Source organism: Psammomys obesus, unplaced genomic scaffold (assembly GCF_907164565.1).
Source record: "Psammomys obesus unplaced genomic scaffold, mPsaObe1.curated_primary_1811, whole genome shotgun sequence".
Classification (NCBI taxonomy): Eukaryota; Metazoa; Chordata; class Mammalia; order Rodentia; family Muridae; genus Psammomys; species Psammomys obesus.
The window spans coordinates 30754596-30776766 of NW_026596057.1; the positions used below are offsets into that span (position 1 = coordinate 30754596).

At 46.2% G+C, this 22171-nt stretch overlaps 1 protein-coding gene across 4 annotated transcripts; it reads left to right on the plus strand.

The window, feature by feature from the left end:
- The first annotated feature begins 1271 nt into the window (after window positions 1–1271).
- On the plus strand, window positions 1272–20545 carry Lhx9 (LIM homeobox 9). 4 transcript variants are annotated; one of them, XM_055624550.1, is made up of 7 exons: window positions 1272–1329; window positions 1544–1607; window positions 6748–6866; window positions 8530–8732; window positions 9730–10085; window positions 15661–15863; window positions 19791–20545. In XM_055624550.1, the coding sequence occupies exons 2-7, from the start codon at window positions 1580–1582 to the stop codon at window positions 19845–19847; spliced, it is 966 nt and encodes a 321-aa protein (XP_055480525.1). In that variant the 5' UTR covers window positions 1272–1329; window positions 1544–1579; the 3' UTR covers window positions 19848–20545. The 4 variants fall into 4 exon arrangements, with proteins under 4 accessions (XP_055480525.1, XP_055480523.1, XP_055480524.1 ...); XM_055624548.1 differs by lacking the exon at window positions 19791–20545 and adding an exon at window positions 16921–17178; XM_055624549.1 differs by lacking the exons at window positions 1272–1329; window positions 1544–1607 and having other exon boundaries at window positions 6611–6866.
- Window positions 20546–22171: the final 1626 nt, after the last annotated feature.

Consider the following 22171-nt stretch of genomic DNA (forward strand, 5'->3'; position numbering starts at 1 on the left):
GTGGCTTCGAGGCACACAAATGCCTTCAACCCATCCAATCCGTGGCCCGTGCCAAGTCAAGGAGCCGCTAAGATCGCCCGGGCTTTGGGGAGCAGACGGGTGGGGGAGGGCGGCGCCGGCTCTGACCGTCCGGAGCTGCCAATCTCTCTGCTCACACCTCCTTCCCAACTGGCGCGGGAGCCCAGCCTAATCCCCCGCCTCCCCATCTCCGACGGTGAGGGGCGCCCTGGGTGGGGAGTGGGGTAAATAATTGGCCAGAGGTCTGGCTTCCGATTCTCCTCCACTTCCCAGCGGCTCGAGGGAACTCGGGGCTACGCAGCCCTAGCAGAACCTGAGACCAGGTAACAGGGTCCTCACCGGGTCCGGGGTCCCAAAGCAATATCTTCTACCCGGGGATGGGCGCAGGTTTCCTTCCAGAAGATTAATCTCAGTCCTTGCGCTTTAGTAAGGACCCAAGAGGGACAGGTGTCCTGGCCCCCCTCACAGACGGTCACAAAGGCAGTGCAGAATGTTCTCCAACTTGCTGGGTTTCCAGTGTCCGGCTACGGAGCACCGACGCTGAGTGAAAGACGGGGAGGAAGGCGGGGGTGGTGTATGAGCAATCGCCCAGTTTCCCCAAGAGCTACCACCCATTCATTTGCTGTCTGTGTAGCAGGCACCAGCTGGCGGCAGCATCTTTTACGTACCAGCTTCAGCGAGGCAAAGGCAGGCTAGGGGTCCGGGAGCCCAGGGCGCATTGTGGGGCTCCAGCCGCCCCCCACCCCCACCCCGACCCATCTCCCCTCTCCTCCACTTCGGCTGCGCCCAAGCCTCGAGATGCTCGTCGCTTTATGAGCTTCCCTTGCCGCCAAGTCTTCCATTAACACCTCCTCGGATTATTGAGAGGTTGGCAGGGCTGAGCCTGTCCTCAGCACTGGTGTCGGGGCACTGGTCGGAGGCTGAGCCCTCTGCCACCCCCATCCCAACCCCCCGCCTTTTCCGATTTGAGAAAGCATAAACAGAAAATAAAAGACAGGTGGAGGAGGCTGAAGGTCAGAGGTGAGAGATTCAGGTCAATACTGGAGGAGGGAGAGAAGGGAGGAAAGGAGGGAGAAGAGGAAGGAGGGAGGGAGGGAAGAGAGAGGAGAGGAGGGGAAGGAAGGAGGGAGGGAGGGAGGAAGGAAGGGAGGGAGAGAGCGAGCGAGCTTATGTTCATTCACTGGCTTATTTATTTGCTTAACAGAGTGAGACGTGGGGACTGGCCGGCCAGCACCCCTGACCGTCACCTCTGGCCACCACCTCTCCAGGAATCAAATTCTTGAAAGGAACAGCTGACACCAGGACATCAAGGTAACATCCCTTTAGGTCCCGCGTAGTGGGGAGTGCTGTCCTCTCCCGGGGAGGAGGGTCCATTCTGAGCCCGGGAAGGGAAACTCAGCTTGGCCATAACCGCGCGGGTCCCCGAATCTCAGCAGACAAGAGGCTGAGAGCGGCCCCACAAGGGAGAGAAGGTTCTTGGGACCGTACAGTCCAGCTGACAAAGCGGGATTTCTTTTTACGACAGCACGACCTTCTGCGACCCACCCCTCTTGCAGAAAGGATGCTGAACGGCACCACTCTAGAGGCAGGTGAGTTTGCGCCAGGTTCCTTGGCATTTTCCTGGCCACCGTTTCCTTGGGCCCGCATGTGTTCCAGGAGAGAGAGAGAGAGAGAGAGAGAGAGAGAGAGAGAGAGAGAGAGAGAGACCCGGTATGTGATCGGACCGTGAGCGTGCCTCCATTGAGTGGAAGGGTCGTATTTGGAGGCTGGAAAGTGTTTTGACTCAGGACTCCCAGAACCACCCCACCCCCACCGCTGCGCGCTTTGGCTCTTCTTGACTGTCTTTGACTTTCCTTGGTGTCAGGAGGTCTAGGCTCCGGGTAAAGGTCCAGGTGTCATCGGGCCGTCAGAAAGCACAGGTACCAGGGGCTTGTGACCCTCGTCTGTCGGAGCTGTCCTTCAGTGGCAACGTACTTTATTCACATTTTGTTTTTGTTCTTCATCCCTGATACGTTGCGCTGCGTAGAATTCCCCTTTTTGTTGTGAAGGTTCTGAGGGCCACCGGCACCGCAAGCTTCAGGTAAAAGGGCTTTAAGTTGCAGAAGCCCGGTATTCTAGGCGAGACGGTAGCCCTGGTGGGGCTGGAGGTGGGGGCAAGATTAAAAAACGTAGGTCTGAAGAAAGCAAGTACTTGATAGGGGCCTTTGTGGCCTCAGGTGTTTGTGAACCCTGACCCCGGCACAGACACATGTCCCAGAGAGCAGCAGGCAATAGCGCCGGCGTGGCAGCGAGAGCGCGGCCACCCGGCTCTTGCAGCCACAACTCTGAAGGCTTGCTTGCATTTGTCTTGAGGAAAGCTTCACTCGTAGGACTGAATCAGAGATACTCTCTGAAGCAGAAGCAGGCTGGAGCTGCCATAGAAAGATATGTCTCGGCTGTCCAGGGAAGGGTTTGGGGACTTGCGGGCCCTTGCCCTGAGCCTTGTCATCCAAAGTGGATTGGAGCCACCAGTGAAAGCAGGACTCCTGGCTTCACAACACCTCTGACTTTTCTTGGCTGTTGAGATACTCCCACATGCCAAAGCCTAAACATGTTCTCAGAAGGTTCTCCTTTCAGGCCAACAGTATTCTTAGGATCTAAAGGAAAGGAATTCTGGCTTCCAATGGCCCCACTTGCAAGCACTGGGACACGGTCACCAAAATTGAGGTCTAAAGAGACCTTGAGTCTCTTACCGATAAATGATGAGCATTTGCTAGGTTATTTCCTCTCTGGAGATTAAAGCCATGCAGCTATTAGAGCAATCCAGGCCATCTCTATTTTTCCTTTCCTAACCCCCAAGGAGTTGACTAAACCAGGGACCTTTCCCCAGGTGGGACTGCCTGAGCCCAGACAATGGCCCTTCAGTCTCCTCTGCCCTCAGGAAAATGCTGTGATCTGGTATGCTAAATCTAAAACCTTCTGTTTCGTTAGAATACAGACTCACACTCTACTGAAAGTTGTAACAATAGCCTTATGGACAGCCAGCCACAGAAGAGAGAGAGCACAGCAGATTGCCTATGCTGGGGCAGAGGGGACAGCGCCAGGCCAGGGACCTGCCTAGTGGAAAGAAGACTCTAGATCCCACCGGAAATGCCAGCCAGCCAGCCAGCCTGCCAGCCCCCATGCACCTGTCCTATTGATGGGGGGGGGGGTGTCTTAGTCTCTGGAATTGAGCTGGCTAACTCAGGGAACATGTTTGATGAGATGTTCAGCCTCGAGTTGGAGGGGAGAGAAACACTTCCTGTGGAACAGGAGTGTTTTTACCTGGCAAAGTGATCGAGATGCTTTCCCCTTTAAAGTCACCGAGAGTCCTTTGGGTGAAGAGGAGGAGGTGAGACGGGCCCTTCACCAGTCTCTTGGGGCTCCTAGACAAAAGGTTAGCTAGCATATTCTGTTGCACTCCTAATTCTTGGGCCATTTCACCCTTTACTCCTTTGGGGCTTCTTTTGGAGGAAGCTTGAGAGGAGGGTGAGCTAGATCTTTGGGGAGCCATTTCCCCAGAACTAACTAGGACCTCCCAAATGCTATAAGGCCTCTGCCCTAGTCCCACCTTTCCAAAGATTTCCTGCATTCTCAGAGCAAGAAAAATCTTGGCAGTCTGCTTTTTTACGGAAGTAGCCAACCCCGGTGGACCCTGGAACTTATAACCTGAGTTTTATAAGAAAGAACAATCCTAGCTTGTCTCCAGCTAGGAAACTCATTGCAGACAATGCTCTAACCTGCCCATCCTTACAGATGATTCAATGATATGTGAAGAGAAAGTAGATTGGATGGATGGATGGATGAATGAACGAATGAATGAATGCAGGCTTACAAAATGTCTGTGCTTGGCTTTCCTCCTGACTCTTCCCAAAGCTGTGGCTTTTTACAAGAGGTGTTTTTTTAAGTTTTCCTTCATGAAGTGTTGGGTTTTTGTTTTGTTTTTGCTTGTTTGTTTGTTTTTTAATACTCTTGCTGTACAGACCAAAATCCACCAGCCAAGGGCAATTCCAAACACTCCTGTTTGAAGGTGGGAAGGGTTTAGGGAGAAACTAGGCAGAGTGGGCTACACTTCTACACTTACTTTGTGCCTGGAGCCTTCTTGGGTAAATGACTAGTTCTTTAGGTAGACCCCTCCTCTTTGGGTTCTGAGTCAGTTTAACTGCTGACTTGTAGGAAGGCAATCTGCCCCTTTGTGAGAGGACCTGCTGCTGTCTCTAAAAGGGCCCCTGCTCCAGCCCCTCCTTGGGGCCCTTCCTGTGTGCACGTGGGTTTGAAGAGCTCATTGATTTCCATCCAAAGGGGCTAATTACATTACTTACAGTAAATAGCCGTCCTGCTGTCAGGTAGGGCTGCCAAAATGGGGAGGAGGGTGTCTCCAACTTAGTTCACTTGATTGGCTTCATTTTTTTTGTGTGAAATTGTGTTTTATGAGCTGTATTCTGGCACCCAGAGGACCTTAAAAGCGTCCAGTCTGCAAATAACATCATTTTGACCCTGAGAAAAAAGAAAGGTGGGGAAACACTGGAGGCTTGGGTTTCATGGAAGAGGCGACCCCAGGAGCCTCAGAAAGCGAAGCTTTGGGACAAGAAGTTAGACTGCTGCACTCGGGGTTGTTTCCTCCTTCTCGGCATTCCTTCCCCGCAGCTTCCTTCCTCGTTCACTTCCTTCCTTCCTCGTTCACTTCCTGGTTTTCCCTCCCTCCTTCCTAAGTCCCCTTTCATCTGCTCCCATCCTTTATTCTTTCCTTTTTTTTTTTTTTTCTTTCCTCCGCTTCTTCCTTTTCTTCCCAGTTTCTCCTCAGCCTTCCTTTGAGATTGGGCTAAAGTGGAAAGCCCCGGGTGGAGGGAAGCTGCGCCGCCGCTCGTGCGTCCAGACCGAAACCCGCTGTACCCAGGCCAGGCGGCAGGGCGACGGGGAAACAGAGGCTGGCGAAGCCGCGGAGAGGGGCGGCGGCGCCCAGGCTTTCTTCTCTTTCGGGTTAAGTTCGTGTTGCAGCTCCACCGTCCTAGGACTTCTCAGGTTGTGTCAGTGAATCCACATTATCGGGATACTGTGGACAGTTGTTAATGGGTCCAGAGGGAGGGGAAGGGCCCGGCCATCAAGAACAGAGGACGTCAGAACAATACCATCGCTCGTGAGGAGCGGTCTGCCACCCTGCCTGTTAGTTCTCACCTCCCCGCCTCCACCCCAGCAGCCTCCTTCACACTCCCCGAAGTGCGCGGAGTGCAAGCGGCCACTGCCCGGTCCTCCGCGGCTCAGGCGCCCAGCTCAGCGCACGCGACAAATTCCAAACGGGACTCTACGAGGTCCAAGAGTTTACCTTCCATCTAGATTTAAGTAAAAGAGCAACAGATGGACGAACCTCCACGGACGAGGTTCTGTTGAGTATCCAGGTCTACAAAACCATGCCCTGGCCTCTACACTCGAAAATTTCGGGGGGGGGGCATATTTCTTTCCAAAAGTATTACCCAGAAAAGTAGGTTCTCCACGCCCCTTTTCAGTTTGGAGGGAGCCTCACAGCTTGGCGTACCTCCTGCCCTCGGGGAGGTGAGACAGGCAGACAACTGTCAGGAGAGAGAGAGAGGGGAAGAGGATGGGCACGCACTAAAACCACCGTTTCTGTGGAGTGTTTCAAAGTCTGTGGGTTTTTATACATTTCTGGTGTCAGCCTTGTAAACTGGGGATTTTAAAAAGTCTGTGGACGCGAAGGAAACCTAAGGTTCGGAGCTGATCTTCTGCGCGCTGGGGTCTGATGAACTAGGATCAAGTTAAACTGGCCCTGCCTCCTGCTCCATCCAGGACCCGGACAATAAGGGCTGCCTTGCCGCTTTAAAACACGCCTGTTGAGAACTCTTGGAAGATGTGTTCTTGAGTGTGTGTGTGAGTGTGTGTGTGTGTGTGTGTGTGTGTGTGTGTGTGTGTGTGCGGGCGCGCGTGTGGGGTGGGGGCAAGGTTCCCCCCCCCCTGCCCCCCCCCCCCCCCAGTCCCCCACCCCTTTGTAATGTTTGTCCCTGCTTGCCCGTCACCAGGGGGTTGAGAGGAGGTATGACAGGTCTTTGTTGTCTGAATAAAAATCCGTGGCAGCTCCGGGGAGAGGACTCCTCCTACTAAATTATCAAAAATGGGCTGGCTTTAGTCTCTTAACAAATTGGACACAGCTCCGGCTGAAGCAGTCCCCAACCCAACCTACAGGCTCTGGGAACTTGCGGGCAGCCAGGGACCGCTGAATACCGCTCTTCGTTTTCTTCCTTTGTGTTCCAAACTATTTTTCTTTCTTCCTTAGATTTTGTTTTCCTCTCTCTCTCTCTCTCTCTCTCTCTCTCTCTCTCTCTCTCTCCCCCTCCCCACCCTGCGGCAGTTGTTTCCCATTAGTAACTCGATCTCCCACTGCAGTAAGATTCGCCTGCTCTCCCTTCCGTCCGCGTTTGTTTGTTTTCTGCACATCTCCTTCTGGAAAACCCTGGACACCGCCCCCCCCCCGTTCCCCGTCGCTCCCCCCCCATCTTTTCTCCTCCTAAGTAGATCTATTTCCACCCTGTCTTTTTCTTCTCTTCTCCCTGTCCCACGCGTCTCCACGCTCCGCCGCCGCGCAGCGCTTTGCGGCCGCTTTTGCTTCTTCACTCGAATGCACTGAGAGCCCCAGGCGTGTGTTTATGGAAATAGTGGGGTGCCGAGCCGAAAACAATTCGTGTCCTTTCCGCCCCCCAGCCATGCTCTTCCACGGAATCTCCGGAGGCCACATCCAAGGTATCATGGAGGAGATGGAGCGCAGATCCAAGACCGAGGCCCGTCTGGCCAAAGGCACCCAGCTCAACGGCCGCGACGCGGTAAGGACGGAGCCCGCGCGGCGCCGGCGGGGCTGCAGGTCCCCGGCCCCCGGGCTGGGCGGCGGGGCCCGGGACGCCCGCTGGGATGCCGCTGGCTTTCCTCGAGGGGCGCGCTCGCGAGGCAGGGCTCCCCTCGGAACCGAGGCGTCCGGGCGCTGCGGCCCCGGGCTCACGGGCCTTTGTATGGGGGCTGGCGGCGAGCGGGCGGCGCAGCTGGCCTCGGAGGGAGCGGGCGCGCGTCCCGGCAGCCCCAGACGCCCTCTCCCGCCGCCCGGCCCGCCCCGCCGCCCCGAGGGCCAGCCTCGGGGCCGGGCGAGGGCACCGCGTCCGGCACAGCCTGGTGCCCGAGACTGCCCAGTCCCTGGGGTGGAAGGCCAGACCTTCGCAGTAGAACCCGAAGCGCTGGTCCCTTTCCGTCTCATCCCCCGCGAGCAGAGGTTACTGGAAGGGGCCCTGGCATGCCGGGTCAGCTCCCCTGGTCACAGATCTGCGTCTCTCTTCCTTGCGGGGCGGGTGTCATGTGTAGCGGGAAATGGAATAAAAATGAGAAGGAGCGGCCGGTAGTCTAAAAGCAAAAACACGAACTCCGCGACCCTGAGAGAGAAGCAATCACCCACGAGTGCTGGTACTGTCCGTACTGGCACTTTCGTCTTCGTGAGGTCCCCGGCAGCCTGAGCGTGTCCCCTTTCCACCTACGGACCGCAGGGAGGGAAGCGGCAGAGGTCTGCGGAAGCGGTTCCGCGTGAAATGCTGTACAAAGCCTCCGTAGCCTAGCCGGGACTACAGCTCGGACTGAGCAGAGCGGCCCCAGCGCTCAGCGAGGTCTGGGGTCTCCTGAAATAGCCCACTCTCGCCGTTTGAACCGTTAATTTAGTGATAATCCAGTACTGGAGTAGAAGGCGAACATTAACCTTCCCCATGCCGCCCAAACGTAGCAGGGGAAGCCCGGACTATCTCTGTTAGTCCGAGGAAAAGATCTGGCGGCGAGTTTCGCGGCTATTTTATTTTAAAAATAAAATAAAGCAGCGACCAAACCCGCCTGGGACCCTCAGGGTGAAATTTACCGCCTTAGCTAGCCTCACTTAGTTTGGGAATCAAACTTTCAAGTTTGTGCTGATTATGCTGGCTAGAGAGAAGAGCTGCTATACAGAAAGGGCTGGCCGAGGGTCCGTCCTTCAGGCACTTCACTTTCTTACCAGGGACAGGGCCACGGCCTTGAACTTCGAGAACACCAACATCTGCTAAGTATGTCCAATCACAACAATGCCGGCCAAATCATTCCGCCTGTAAAAAAAGTTGAAAAATAGAAGTATAGAATCATTTATGTAAAAAAACAACAACAACCGTATACTCAGGGATTCTTTCTATTTCTCGGAAACAGTTCCTGCAGTTTTATTTTGTGTATTGTTTGAAAGTCACAATTTTTTAGCCTTAGTTGTTCTACTTCTGGGACCGCCCATCAAAACATCCTGTAGGCTCCAAGCAAGCCCCAAAGATGTCAAGCTATTTTTAGGGTCCCAAGCCAGGAGGACCGGGACGTTAGGAGGGGAGCTGCTTGCGGAAAAGGGAGAAATGGCTGAGGCTGCCCCTACTTTTGCCAAAGGCGTCCCGGGTTGTGGGGCGTCGCCACAGCTCCCTCAGCCTCGCTGTGTTTGCTTCGCAGGGCATGCCCCCGCTCAGCCCCGAGAAACCCGCTCTGTGCGCAGGCTGCGGGGGCAAGATCTCCGACAGGTACTACCTGCTGGCCGTGGACAAGCAGTGGCACCTCAGGTGCCTCAAGTGCTGTGAGTGTAAGCTGGCCCTGGAGTCCGAGCTCACCTGCTTCGCCAAGGACGGCAGCATTTACTGCAAGGAGGATTACTACAGGTAGATTCCCACCCCGCCCCCCTCACGGCCTCCCCTGACCCGAGGCACCTGGTCAGAGCCCCCTGCGGGAATCCCGGGTCACCTCTCTGTCCCCATTTTTTTTCACGGTCTAGCTGTATCTGAGTTGGAGGAAATTCGTTACATATGCCTGGAAAGTGCGCCTAGCCACTGGTGAGGGTGGGCGTGGGCGGGAGGGCTCCCAGGGTGCAGAGGGCTTCAGTGGGGCCACTAGCTCCTCACTGCTCCCCGGGAGAAGTCTGCAAGAAGGTGTCTCGGCCAAATAAGACAAGATTGTTCTTGTTCTTGTTGTTGTTGTTGTTGTTTTGTTTTGTTTTGTTGGTCCCCCTTGATATGAGTTGGTCAGCTTCCCCGCTGTCGGCCCAGGTCGATGACAATGAAAAAGTCAGAGGCCACTGCCCCCCTAACGGCTAGGAAGAACCAGAATGAAGAAAACAAAAATCAACAAAGCAGAACAAAGCAGAAACAAGCGAACGAAAACAAACACATCTCAGGAAGCTGGGAAAGATTTGAGCTGGTGGAAGTGACCCCCGCTCCTCTCTAAGCAGCAACGGGAGGAGCGCTAAAAGCCTAGGCTTTCCTTTGTGGAATGGCCGTTTTCGGGGATTGCCCGGCACGCGCGTACACGCAGGAGTGGGGTTCTTTGCTCATCAATAAGATCAGGAGGTTTTTTTTTTTTTCCATTTGGCGTTGCAATTTAGTATTTCTTCAAAAGCTCTGTGTGTAAGGCAGTTCAGAGTTTTGTTTTGTTGGCTTAAAAAATACATCGAAGCTTAGTTCCTGGTTCCTTGGACTTTAATGTAAGGATTCTTTTATTTCGGTTCACCAGAACCAGAATAGGTCACTGAGCAAATGAAGCTGATATCCACAGTGGCCCTCAGTCAGCACTCCTGAGTTAATCTTTGGGCCCTGGTGCTGCGAATGGGAGCTAGGTCCTCCTTGTACCAGCTGGCTCCCTGACTCTCCTTTTTGCTTCCAGAAGGTTCTCTGTGCAGAGATGTGCCCGCTGCCACCTTGGCATTTCCGCCTCTGAGATGGTCATGCGCGCCCGAGACTCTGTCTATCACCTGAGCTGCTTTACTTGCTCCACTTGCAACAAGACCTTGACCACGGGCGACCATTTCGGTATGAAGGACAGCCTGGTGTACTGCCGCGCACACTTTGAGACCCTCTTGCAAGGGGAATATCCACCTCAGCTGAGCTACACCGAGCTGGCAGCCAAGAGCGGCGGCTTGGCCTTGCCTTACTTCAATGGCACTGGCACGGTGCAGAAGGGGCGGCCCCGGAAGCGAAAGAGCCCAGCTCTGGGAGTGGACATCGTGAATTACAACTCAGGTGGGCCCCTAACCTTACCCACCCCGACAGCTCAGATCTCACACTGCTGGAGAAGGATTTGGCAGTGCCGGTTCTGTCCAAGACCAGGTCGCCAAGACAGTGCTTTTCCTAACCTGATCCTGCTCTCACCACACTCCTTTCTCAGTCGGAGAAGAGAAAGGAGTCAAGGAATGGAAGGGGAGAGAGGATGGGCTATTGGTTATTGAGCTTGTGGAAAAAAAAAAAAAAATATATATATATATATATATATATATATATATATATATGGCCATGGTGCTGAAGTGACTTCCCCCAAACAGGCAAAGCCAAATCCTTGTTGCCCATTAGTTAATGAGCCCATTAGTTTCTGGCTCTCAGTTGGAGCAAAACAGCCCCAGGGCAATTCCTTTGTTGGAGCCAAATTATAGATCCTGGAGGAGGTTTTCCTAAATTGTTAATAGGGGGGGAAAGAAAGACTTCAGAGCCCAGCTCCACTCTGTCTAGAGGGGGCAAAGGCTGTGGTCACCAGCCCAAAGTTAATCAGCAACATAGCTGGCGAGGGTATTGAAAAGCTGAATCTCTGATCTTGGCAAAGAGCAACTGTAGGGTGGGGTCTCACTCTGTGCAGCTGAGACAGCTTTGCCTCCCTCCCTGACCCTCCCTCCCTGCCAGGTAGATCATCCCGTCATTTAGACCTGCTGGGGTGGTTTAGTGTTGTCCCAGGCGGCTTCCCTGCCTCTGCCAGCCTCCTCCCAATTCAAAAAAAGTACAGGCCACAGTCCGCAAAGATGTCCTTGCTTTGGAGGACACACCTATCTGTTATCAATCTGTCTCGCACTCCAGCGAGGTTTCTGGTTGCTGATAGCCTATCCCCACCTCCCATACTCAAGGTCAGAATTTTGGCAGACCTTGAAGACCTGAGCTCCTGCTCAGAGTAAGCACAGAGGAAAAGGGGATTCCAGAAAAGCCAGACTGGTTTGAGGGAGCCCAAGGAACTTGACTGCTCTGCTTTCCCATGCTCTGACCCACACCTACTTGGGTGCTCAGCACACAGGGGACTTGGGCTACTGGAAATAACACACTAGTTAGTGTGAGTATTCATTACTTGCCCCCTTCCGGTGTTCAGTGTCTGGTGTGGCATGTGACCTGTAGCTCAATGATAGTGGAAAATATCCTAGTTAAGTGATCTGCCCTGAGGTCATAGACATGGAGGACATCTGAACTGAGAGCCCTTCTCTGACTCCAGTTCTCAGGTGCTCCCTAGAACATAGAGCTCCAAAGTGCTCTTGTTTTTCCGGAATGGAATTCTCTTCCCAATTTAGAGGAATCAGAGAGATGGGATCTCAGAGAGAAAAGGAGGAACATGTAGCCCAAGGAGGCCACATCTGTCTCTAGGGAGTTCATATCTGGGCAGTGGCTGGAATAAGGGAAGGAGGCCAACAAAGAGGCTAAGGGCTCAGCCCAGGGCTTGGACAAGGGCATTAGCGGCTTTGCCTGGCACCAGGGCTCCTGCTAAGCTGGGGCAGGGCTTTGCCTAGGGTCCAGTTGCCCAGTCCATATTCTTTCATGCCTGGCCCTCAACACAAGGCAGGCAGGACAATAATTATTTTTTATTGATAGAAGATGACATTGGAATTTCCAGCCACTCACCAAGACCTGACTGTCCTACAGAGACCAGAGAGACCAGAGAGAAAGAGAGAGGGAAGGGGATAGGGGAGGAGAAGGGGAACAGGAAGGGGAGGGAGGGAGACAGGGTTATATACAACTAGTAGGGAAAGAATGATGCCTGTACCCCATGAAACCCAGAGCGGTGGGATTTCTAGTCGAACTGGGAGCAAGCTCAGCTGTTTGCTTGTTTAATTTAATCTAATTAGCTAAACTTGGTTTTGCCTCGGTTCTTATGTTATATTAGACAGATCCGAGAAACTTTCAGAATAATAGAATTTGGCTTCACTTCTTCACTTTTTTTTTTTTTTTTTAACTTTCCTGAGGACAAATAGAGTTGGGGGGGGGGAGCTGCTTAGATTATTAGTTTGCTCCCTAGGGCCACCCAGTCTTTGAGTAAGTTTTCCTGTTCCGGAACAGAAAAGTGGCCCAGGCTGCCTAACATTCTACAGCTTCTGGACATGCACTACCTTTCCTGGACATTAGCAGAGGCAAGAGCAAATAGTGCACATTTCTTTAAGATTAGGTGAAGAGAATCTAATCAAAGGAACTTAATCAAAATCGCCTTATTTTAAAAAAAAGTGCTTATGATTCTAATGTTAGCTTTGCACACAGTCTGATGGAACAGGGGTGCATAGGTCAGTAAATTTAAAACATATTAAAATATAGCACATACAAGTCACCTATATGTTAAGCTCATTGGTTTTAGCATTCTCTGGGTTTTCTATTGCAGTTTCTGTGTAAAGCATCATAAACAAGAGCATTAATGAGGTCCAAATAAATCCATACAATGAGTTTTTAAAAACACATACACAAAACATGCTCATGATTCGAAGACTGTTAGGGCCTGCCATAGGGTTAGCACCTCTCAACGAGAATGTTCCTAGTTTAGTTCCCACCTCTTTGTACATATTAATCAAACATTTCAGGCTTATATCTTTGGAAGAAGCATAGATAACTTATCTGAAATGTTGGTTTTAAATAAAGCCCTCTAGAGCCAAAAGGAGTTAGCCTAGGGTAGATAGGTCCTATATGGGTAATTGACCATTAACTAAGAAAATGGATTTCTGCTACTTCTCAAAACCTCCCTCTTGGGGTTCCTCTAAATGTGCAAGATTTCGCCTTGTTAAATTAGCCTGGCACTGACCCCTAGTGGTCTCCCAGGAATTCGTTAATTCTCAGAGGGTTCTGAACCTTTAAGAACAGAACCTCATTTTAGGCAGGTGACCGGCTCCCAAGTAAGCCAATGTAAAACATTTATCTCTTTGCGATAACTTCAGTAGCAGCATGTGCAGCTGCAGGTGAGGATGTGAAGCAATGTAAAGGGAGTTATTTGTTCTTATGATTCAGGAAGAAATATCCCAAAAGCTATGGGGAAAACACAATTTACAATTTTACACAAAAAGCAATTTGTGATAAGCTGACTTACATTGTGGCAGAAATTGATCTCTCTATCAAGTTGCATGATGTAGGTGCAGACGTAGCCACATGAAAATCACATATTGTGAGAAAGACCTGATACCTGTGTTCTTATGCACTGAATTGGTATGTGACAGCAAACCCAACAATTCTTTCTAATTTCTAAACTGCTATCCTGAATTTGCAATGAGCAAAATCAAAAAGGAAGTACATAGTCAGAGAAGCAATTTCCTCAATTTGTATTTTAATTATTATTTTTTTCCTTAGATTCATTTCAAATGATGAATAGCTAGATAGCTAGGTTGAGAATCATATTCATTTCTAGAAAATGTTATCCTGGGAGAGATGGAATAAGTAAGTGCATTATTTAAACAGCAAGTTTGTACTCTTGTCACAATTGATGTGTTGTTCAGGAAAAGTTGCTCTCACAGGCTAGGCATGATGTCTCATTTGAAGAAACCTCCAATGACTGGAATGCTCCTCTTTGACCATTTGCTGAGGGTATATTTGTAATCTGGCTGTGAAATATGGCTCAGTTTACTGGAGATAACCTAGTTTTTTAGTCACCAGATGCCGGTTTATCCATTTGAGGATCTGAAAGTGCAATTGTGTGGACTGTTTGAGGTTGACATCTCCCCACTGAGATGAAATAGAGTAAAATGTAAAACATATTCTCTCTCTTATCTGTGGTATATGTTTCCCTTCTGACTGGCCTAAGCAGCTTAAGCTCAACGTTTAGCAGTACATGTCTGACTCGGACACCATCACAATTTGATTTGACTTTGTATTAACACACACTTATAATTTCCCTGGTGAACAAAAAACTTGAGATCATACTTGTTGAGTTTATAGCCTTGTTTTTGACTTGGGGAATCCCAAATCAATAAACTATCCCAAGAACATGATACAGTCCTTTCCCTCAGAGAGCTCATGGACACCTCCTCTTTTGTATGACTGCACTCTTGTATGGCCTCCCAGTTTTGTGTTTTAGGGCACACAGAAGTTCAAAATTCATTTTATTATATTTGGGATGTAGGTTTTCCAGTTGACTCCTGCAGAACTGCATATATGTTGTTTTCTGAGCACTTATGTGTGTATATACGTACTGATTTGTTAGAAAAATTTGAAAGGAAGTCCAACCAGAGCCAGGCAGGCAGAGAACATTTTAAAAAGCAGAAGGAGAGGAGTACTATTAAGCGATTCCCCCCCCCCCAAGATTTAAGCTTTTTCTTCAGAATGACAAGATCAGGATGATTTTAAATAATTCATTGAAGCACAGGGTGGTCAGATGTGAAAACACATCTGATAAACATATGAAGTTAGGGTTGAAAGAGCCAAAGACAGCCATGTCCTTGAATTCACAGAGGTGACTAAGTCAGTAAATGTTTGGTAAAATGTTTTCATCTGTAGTCATATGTCTTGCGCAGAACCAGAGAAGAGCTTTCAGTATGATGGACTTTTACATCCTGAGGATGAGGACTTTCCCCCTGGTTTTGAAGTCTGACTTATTTCACCCCTGCTGCCAAGGAGGGTTTTCCAGGCGCAGAGAAGAGTCTGCCCTCTCACTGCCAGGACAGTCAGTGGCACAACCTGACTCAAACACATCCAGAGCACAGGGGACAGAGTTGGAGAGAAAGCATCAGTAAGCCTCAGCAGTGAGCTGAGGGGAGTGCTTCAGGCACGAATGAATGAGAAGGCTGGGCCATTTTCTTTCAGAAATATTTATTAGAATAACTCCAAGGGAAAAGTGTTTTCTTCCTGGCATAGCCCAGACTGACCAGATACAGCTAAAACTCTTCAAATACAATGCTTTTATGATTCTCTAAGACATTAAAAAAAAAAGTCATTTTCTCACGTCTCCTCATTTTTCCAACCATGTTCTTTTTTTTCCTGCTCGAGAAAGCTCCATGGATATAAGAAAATGGTTTAGATTATTCCTTAGTTTTGTGTGTGTGTGTGTGTTTGTGTGTGTTCATGCGTGTGTAGATAGCTTGAAACTTGAGACCTGAAATATACATGTGCTATATTCATCAGGATAAAGAGCAGTGCCTTCACACAGAACATGGAATTCAAGAAACAGGCAAAAATGTCTCAAAAACAAACAAACAAACAAACAAACAAACAAACAAACAAACAAAACATGTGAATGTGGACACCTGGGTGCAGTTCCACAGAAACCATCACAAAAGGATTTCTTCCTTTTTTATTTTTTATTTTATTTTATTTTTTGAGGTTGCTCTTACTCTGACTTCCTACCTTTCCCCAAGGTTTTCCTAGTGAACAGCAAGCAGAGGAAAGGATTTATCTCATCTCTCCTAGTATGTAAACCGCCTGTGTCCAAATAGCCTAGGCTAGCTGGCTGTAGCCGTTGTCTTCCTCCTGTCTACCGCTCACCACTGGGCTGACAGCCTTCTGCTTTAGGAAGACAGCAGCGGTATCACACACCCTCCACCCTTTAAGCCAATGTAGAAGTTTCCACTGAGCACTGGTCTGTTCACTGTTACTGCAACAGGTTGTAATGAGAACGAGGCAGACCACTTGGACCGGGACCAGCAGCCTTACCCACCCTCACAGAAGACCAAACGCATGCGAACTTCCTTCAAGCACCACCAGCTCCGGACCATGAAATCCTACTTTGCCATCAACCACAACCCTGATGCCAAGGACCTCAAACAGCTTGCTCAAAAAACAGGCCTGACCAAAAGAGTTTTGCAGGTAAGACCTATCCATCGTTCACGTATCCTCCCTTCCCCTTGACAGTGACTAGTTCTCTTCCCGAATCACCTGGATATGGTTTCCTATTCTGCTACGGAGTTGTCTCCTTTTTTAGTTATCTTCCTACAGGGGCTTTCTGGAGGGTACTGAAGGAGGCATCCAGGACTCATGTTCTCCCTACGGATGGAGACGTGGGCTCCAAAGACTCACTGCTGTATAAATGGCATTCATTTTATGTAAACATGTATTGCCTGTAGAGATGTGCACTCACATTGGGATAAGTGTACTGTTTTCTAAGGATCTGCTGTCCCATGTCCACAAACTCTCAGCAGCCCACTCATACCTTATGACCTTCCAAATTCAGGTGGCCGGCCCCCACCTCTTGAACATTTGAAAGTAAGTTCCTCAGCAAGCAGTTAGAGCAAGAATTTTTCCATTTTACCAAGCTGTAATTAAAAACCCCGAGTTCTTCCTGGTGTTGAATTGGCTTTCCCAAAGTTATGGTAAGAATTACAAAATTATACCAGGTTGCAGCGAGTGACCTGTGATTTCCCTCTCCTCAGTGACAAATAGCCTTCAAGTGTCTCTCTGGCTGTTTGGGGTCTGTGGCTGGGAAGAGTTTTACTATCTGTGGATCATTTGCCTGGTGTCAGACTAGCAAACAGCTTAAGCTCTCTGCTGTCCCCTACAAGTGAGTAGTTCCTGCTTTGAGACATTTTTAGTGACCCAGTTTTCCCCTATTCTTTCTGGGGATGGTTTACTTTCCCCTAGTCTCCATGGCTTTGTTCTGTGGTGTCTTTGCTCCAGCATCACTTATCCGAAGTGGCGCATTTAATGCAGGAATATGTACAATTAAGAGAGAACAAATCTATTCTACTACTTGAATTACTTTATTTGAAAGAAGTAGAAAAAGTCCACTTTCTTTCCAAGAAAAAAAAATATTTAAAAGGAGAAATAGAGGAAAGAAAAGGAAAAAAAGAGAGAGAGAGAGAGAGAAAAGAAGAGAGAAAAGAACTTAAAAAAATCGATAAAGAAATCAATTGGGATTGGTTTGCAGGTTTGGTTCCAAAACGCACGAGCCAAATTCAGAAGGAACCTTTTGCGGCAGGAGAATGGGGGTGTTGATAAAGCTGACGGCACGTCGCTTCCGGCCCCGCCCTCAGCAGACAGCGGCGCTCTCCCTCCACCCGGCACTGCGACCACTTTAACAGACCTGACCAATCCCACTGTCACTGTAGTGACAGCTGTGACCTCTAACACGGACAGCCACGAATCCGGAAGCCCCTCACAAACTACCTTAACAAACCTTTTCTAACATTGGTTTTTTTTTAAAGGATTCTTCCTCTTTTTATTATTATTCTAATATTATTATTTTATTATTTACAAGACTTTTTTTTTTTTCTTCTAACCCACAAGATATTTGGGGAATCAAATAGCAGCTTGGTGTGTACCTCTGCACCACTTGGCTATGAGTTTACAGTATTGTCGCTTTTAAGTGAACGTATTTTGTCTACAAGATGTATTTGATCTTTTTTCTTTAATCAGTTTTTTTTTTTTTCAGTTGGTAAGGGGAGATTTTGAATCATTCTAATAAGTGCCTCTTAAAATTGTATGTTACTTATTTCCAGAATCTCGAAGGGAGGAAAAAAATGGTATTATGATGGGCAAATTATATTCCTGTTTCTGTGATTAGGTTATTAATTAACCAGACACTTAATTAGTTGTTTTTTTTTGAATCCTATAACTAAATTTTTTCATATTAAAAAATTAAAAACAAATGTATTATTACTGTATTTTTAAAATTTGAACTGTTAATTTGAGTGAAGGATATGATTAAACAAAAACATTAATATCAATTTTAAAAAGTAATGATTGACTTTTAAAGTTACTTTTAATGTAACTTTTCCTGATGTTAGGGTTGTACAACTGCCCCCTAACTTTTTACTGTTATTCAAAATTAAAAAACAAAACAAAACCAAACCTTAAACTCCTTGTGTATCTGTGAAATTTACACTTTAAAGTGAAATTCTATATTGACCTTCTAAAACATAAGAAAGGAGAAAACTCAGCCAGCCTCTCTGAAACTATTCTTTCTACTTTAACATTTTTCCTAGAGAAATGGAAATAAGCAAAATATAATTTTTTAAGAAGTAAAAATAATTGGCATAATTTAATTAGTTGGCTTCAGCTGTACCATGATATTGTATCTGGCATTCTACATAATGTCTTTTCTTATTTTTTTTTAAACCAACTTAGTAAACAAATACCAACAATTATTTGGTTTTTCTTTATTTTATTTTGTCACGGGTTGATTTATGTATGAAATCTTTTTATCTTTACAGATGTGAAAGTATGACTCTTAAAGTAGATAAACTCAGAAGCCTTGTGGGTGTAGAGCTGAATATATTTCCTAGTTTACAGTAGCATTTTTTTTTTCTTTTAATTTAAGGTGAAATCTTAATGGTCTGGGCAGTGGTGAATGTTCATCTATCTGCTTCTGTTGTAGTTAAAAAACCAACTAGATTGTGGATTTCCTAAAATAATAAAGAAAGAAGTCAAGATCTATGTCTTGCTTTACTGAATTGTTAAGAATAACTTTGCACATGCTGCCCACTTTTTTGCACCCCTTAAATCTCCTCTGGTGGTGGAAGTGGCTACTTAATAGATTTTAAAGGTGCCCTTCTGGCTGTGTAAATGTGTGGTTACATATCGACAGTTCACTGCCCACATTAAAGTGCATTATTGTAACTTTTGCTCAGGGTCTTTAGAAAATTAGCACAGAAAGTAGCTTATTTTTTAAAAAAAAAAAGATGATGGAAGAGAAGTTAACACTGTAACAGAAGAAAAGTGTGATCGCCATTATATATTTCGCAAGCGTGGTCATCTTCTATGGAGCTTAAATCTTGACTTTTCATATTTCTCTTACATTTTGGGCATTTACCACTAACCAGACCAAACAACCTTGGTAAGGCTGAGATCTTATTAACACACTTTTACAGGTAAAATATCAATACTTATAAATTTTGTTCTTTGACAGAACAATATATGGTACTACGGACCTACTTTATTAAGTAGACTAATTATAACTCAGTTCTCCTATGTGCCTTATGATATAACTTGGAAGTAAGTTTGTGAAAAATCAGGATATATGTGTTGTTTGTTAAATTAACTGTTTTAAGCCCTTTTGACACCTCACTAGTTTTGTACTGTTTTACCTCTTATTTCTGAAACTCTTTTTATGGTGTATCCTGTTAGAGGGGTAAACATGTCATAGAAAGCAGTTGTGCACTCTTTCAAATATAGTTGATAAATTCAATAATCTTATATATTGAGCTTCGTGTTTATAGTACAGTAAGTGGTCTAGCAAAATTGTCCATGTTTCTTTGTTTATTGATAAATGCATTGTATAGAAACTATTTCCCCTAAATATTTATGGACCAAACAATTGTGATATATCCTATTAAATTTGTGTGAATAAACCATTTCGAATCTAAGGAGTTTTATTTCCCACCAGTTTTATTTAAGTTTAACTTGTATTAGTATGTTTTCAATATCTTTGTGTAAAAGCTAAGAAATAGCTGTGCAATTAAAAAAAATCAAACAAATAGTTCTTAGGTTTCCAAACTTCTGATTCATATTAAATGCACACACCATTGTATATAAAATGTGATTCAATCTTGAATTACCCTTAAATATTCTTGCTTATAATAAAAGAAATGCCCCAATGATTTGACTCAGTTCAATTTTTAGAATAAAAATAAATTAGCATATCTGTAGTTGCATGAAAAGAAACCTTAAAGATGATTAAGATTTAATAGCAGGTCTATTGAGCACAAGTGGATATTTGTAAAACTAAATAGAAATTGCAGACCCCTAAAAGCCAAGTTGCTCTGTAGTTAATAAATTGTCACTATGATTTTTTTTCAGGGAGAACAAATCTTGGGGCATTACAGCCAAACATCCCGACGTTTGAAAATTCCCTAAAGTATTAAAAGAAGGGGAAAAGTTTGATCGGAAATCCACTGCAGTGAAGACAAAGACACTATTAGGTTATGATAATCATACATTTAAAAGTTTATTGAACCAAAAGAAAGAGAGAGAGAGAGAGAGAAAGAGAGAGTGAGACTTAAGTGTCATTTATTGAATGCTAGCAAAACCTCTGTTTTTATGATGTCTGACGCAAATGAAGGCTTAGCCTCATGTGGTTTAACAAAAGAACGAGATAAATCGTGGCTAAACCCAGAGCAACCTGGCACTAATACGCCCTCCCCACATTTGGAGAAAATTATTATCGAAACAATTCCACACATTTGTCAAGCAAAATAGCTGTAAAATAAAGTCCAAAAGCATCCATTTCATCTGCTTGCTAATGTGTATCAGTCCTATCTGTTAATGGCATTTTTCCAATTGTAAATTCAAAGAATAACATTTACTCATTAACGAGAGGATAGGGATCAAACCCAGTAATTTTAGTATTATTGTCTATACTTCCTTTTTAACCAGAAGGCTCTGCATGCACGTTTGCATCTGTCACTTCCAGTGTACACCTCTGTAATGATGACCTTGCTGTTTCCTGTATGATAAATAGCTTTCATTAATAAACATTTTACTTGATGCAAACATAGTTAACTTTATGTTAAGCACACACTGTTGAAGTTGATTTTGAACACTGTATGAAAGAAGCAGGACAGCACACCTGCAGCCTCTTATGCCCAGGAACAAAGGGCCAGACTAGAGAATCAGGTGAAGTTGTTTTCTTTGATTTTAACTTTTTATGGCTTGTTTTCACTTACTATATTTAGTTGACACATGGATGAACATAAAAGAGTAAGCCCAAATTATAACAAGAATAAAACAAAAATAAAATTATTATGTAAGATTCCAGCAACCCTTTTTTTAGATTGTATGGTAACATTTATAGATTCTCTGTGAGTTTACATGTTCACTATGCAATGAACAAATTTATTGAAGTATATGAGTATATTCTGAACGGTGACATTTTGATCTTTGTGTACTTCAGGTTGCATATGGTATCAGAAACAAAGGATCAATGAGAGAGAAGAGCAATTATTTAGGGAGGAGGTCTCCTTTCACTGTTAGAGGGAATACTTGAAGAATTTTGTAAAGCTACCCTTCCTTAGCTATATATCCAAAGCACATGTTAAACAAATTAGCATATAGAATACTTGCCAGAAAAAAAAATTCCTTATGAAATTTTTATTACCTACAAATAATCCCTATGTAAAGGATGTAAGTTTTACAAATGACAGACATAAAAAAAAAAAAACTCACCTATATTTATTCTCAGAATTTTGAATGTTTTCTCAAATACTCTCACTTCCTGAATGGCAAACAAGAGGGGGGGAAAAAGTTTAAAGGACAGGTACCAACTTACTCACAATGCACCCAGAATGCACCATGACAAGTGGACTACTCTGAGTGACCATGGAACATGTTGGTTTTGTCAGTCCCTTGGATGTTTCTGCCTCATCAAGCTTTCATCCATGACGCTTGCAGCCTGAATGGATTTTCCAACCCATTTTCAGCCAGAGTGTTGAAATCTTGGTCCTGTAAGCTTTGCCTTCTTTTCCTGTTCTGTCACCTAGAGGGCAGTTTCATTTTGAAATATCTGGAAGTTTGCCTGGTTTTGCAGACTTTTAACTATTTGTCTGGTATGTGAAGTTCGGGAAGAGACCAAAGAGAGAAAAAACGTAGCTGAAATTAGACATCTGAAAAAAATAATACAAATTTGAAACAGGCACATTTGTTTTTAAAGGAGAGGAAAAGAACACTAATTATGTGAGAGGGAAGAGGAAAAATCACGTGTAGCAGACTTGGAAAGTCCAACACACTTTCCTGTGATGGATGGCAGTCTTCAGCCTGGCAACTGCAGATTGATTGCTTGGTGTAGACTAGAAGACTGAGGATGTTTTAGATGGGTTCAGGGCACCAGATTGTGTAGCTTCTACCTCCCCAAATGCCTAGATGAGTGTAACTTCTGACAAACTGATCCTAGGCACACAAATTCTTACCGACAGTGTCTGTGAACCGCGGTTGAATACCACCCTAATACTGACTCACATAGTAGGTAGGCTTTTGATACTTCAAATAGGGCAAAACTTCATAACAGAGAAACCAAAGCACATGACTCTTAAAGCCTTGGTGATTTTCATTACCTAAAAAGTCAATAGCTTTACTTAGCTGAATCCCAGTGGAATTTGCTGTTCAGTTTTCAGAGTCGACGTCTCTTTTATTAGCCACATCTAAAATAGCATTGTTTTCTATTGCAGTATGTCTGCAAAGAAAGC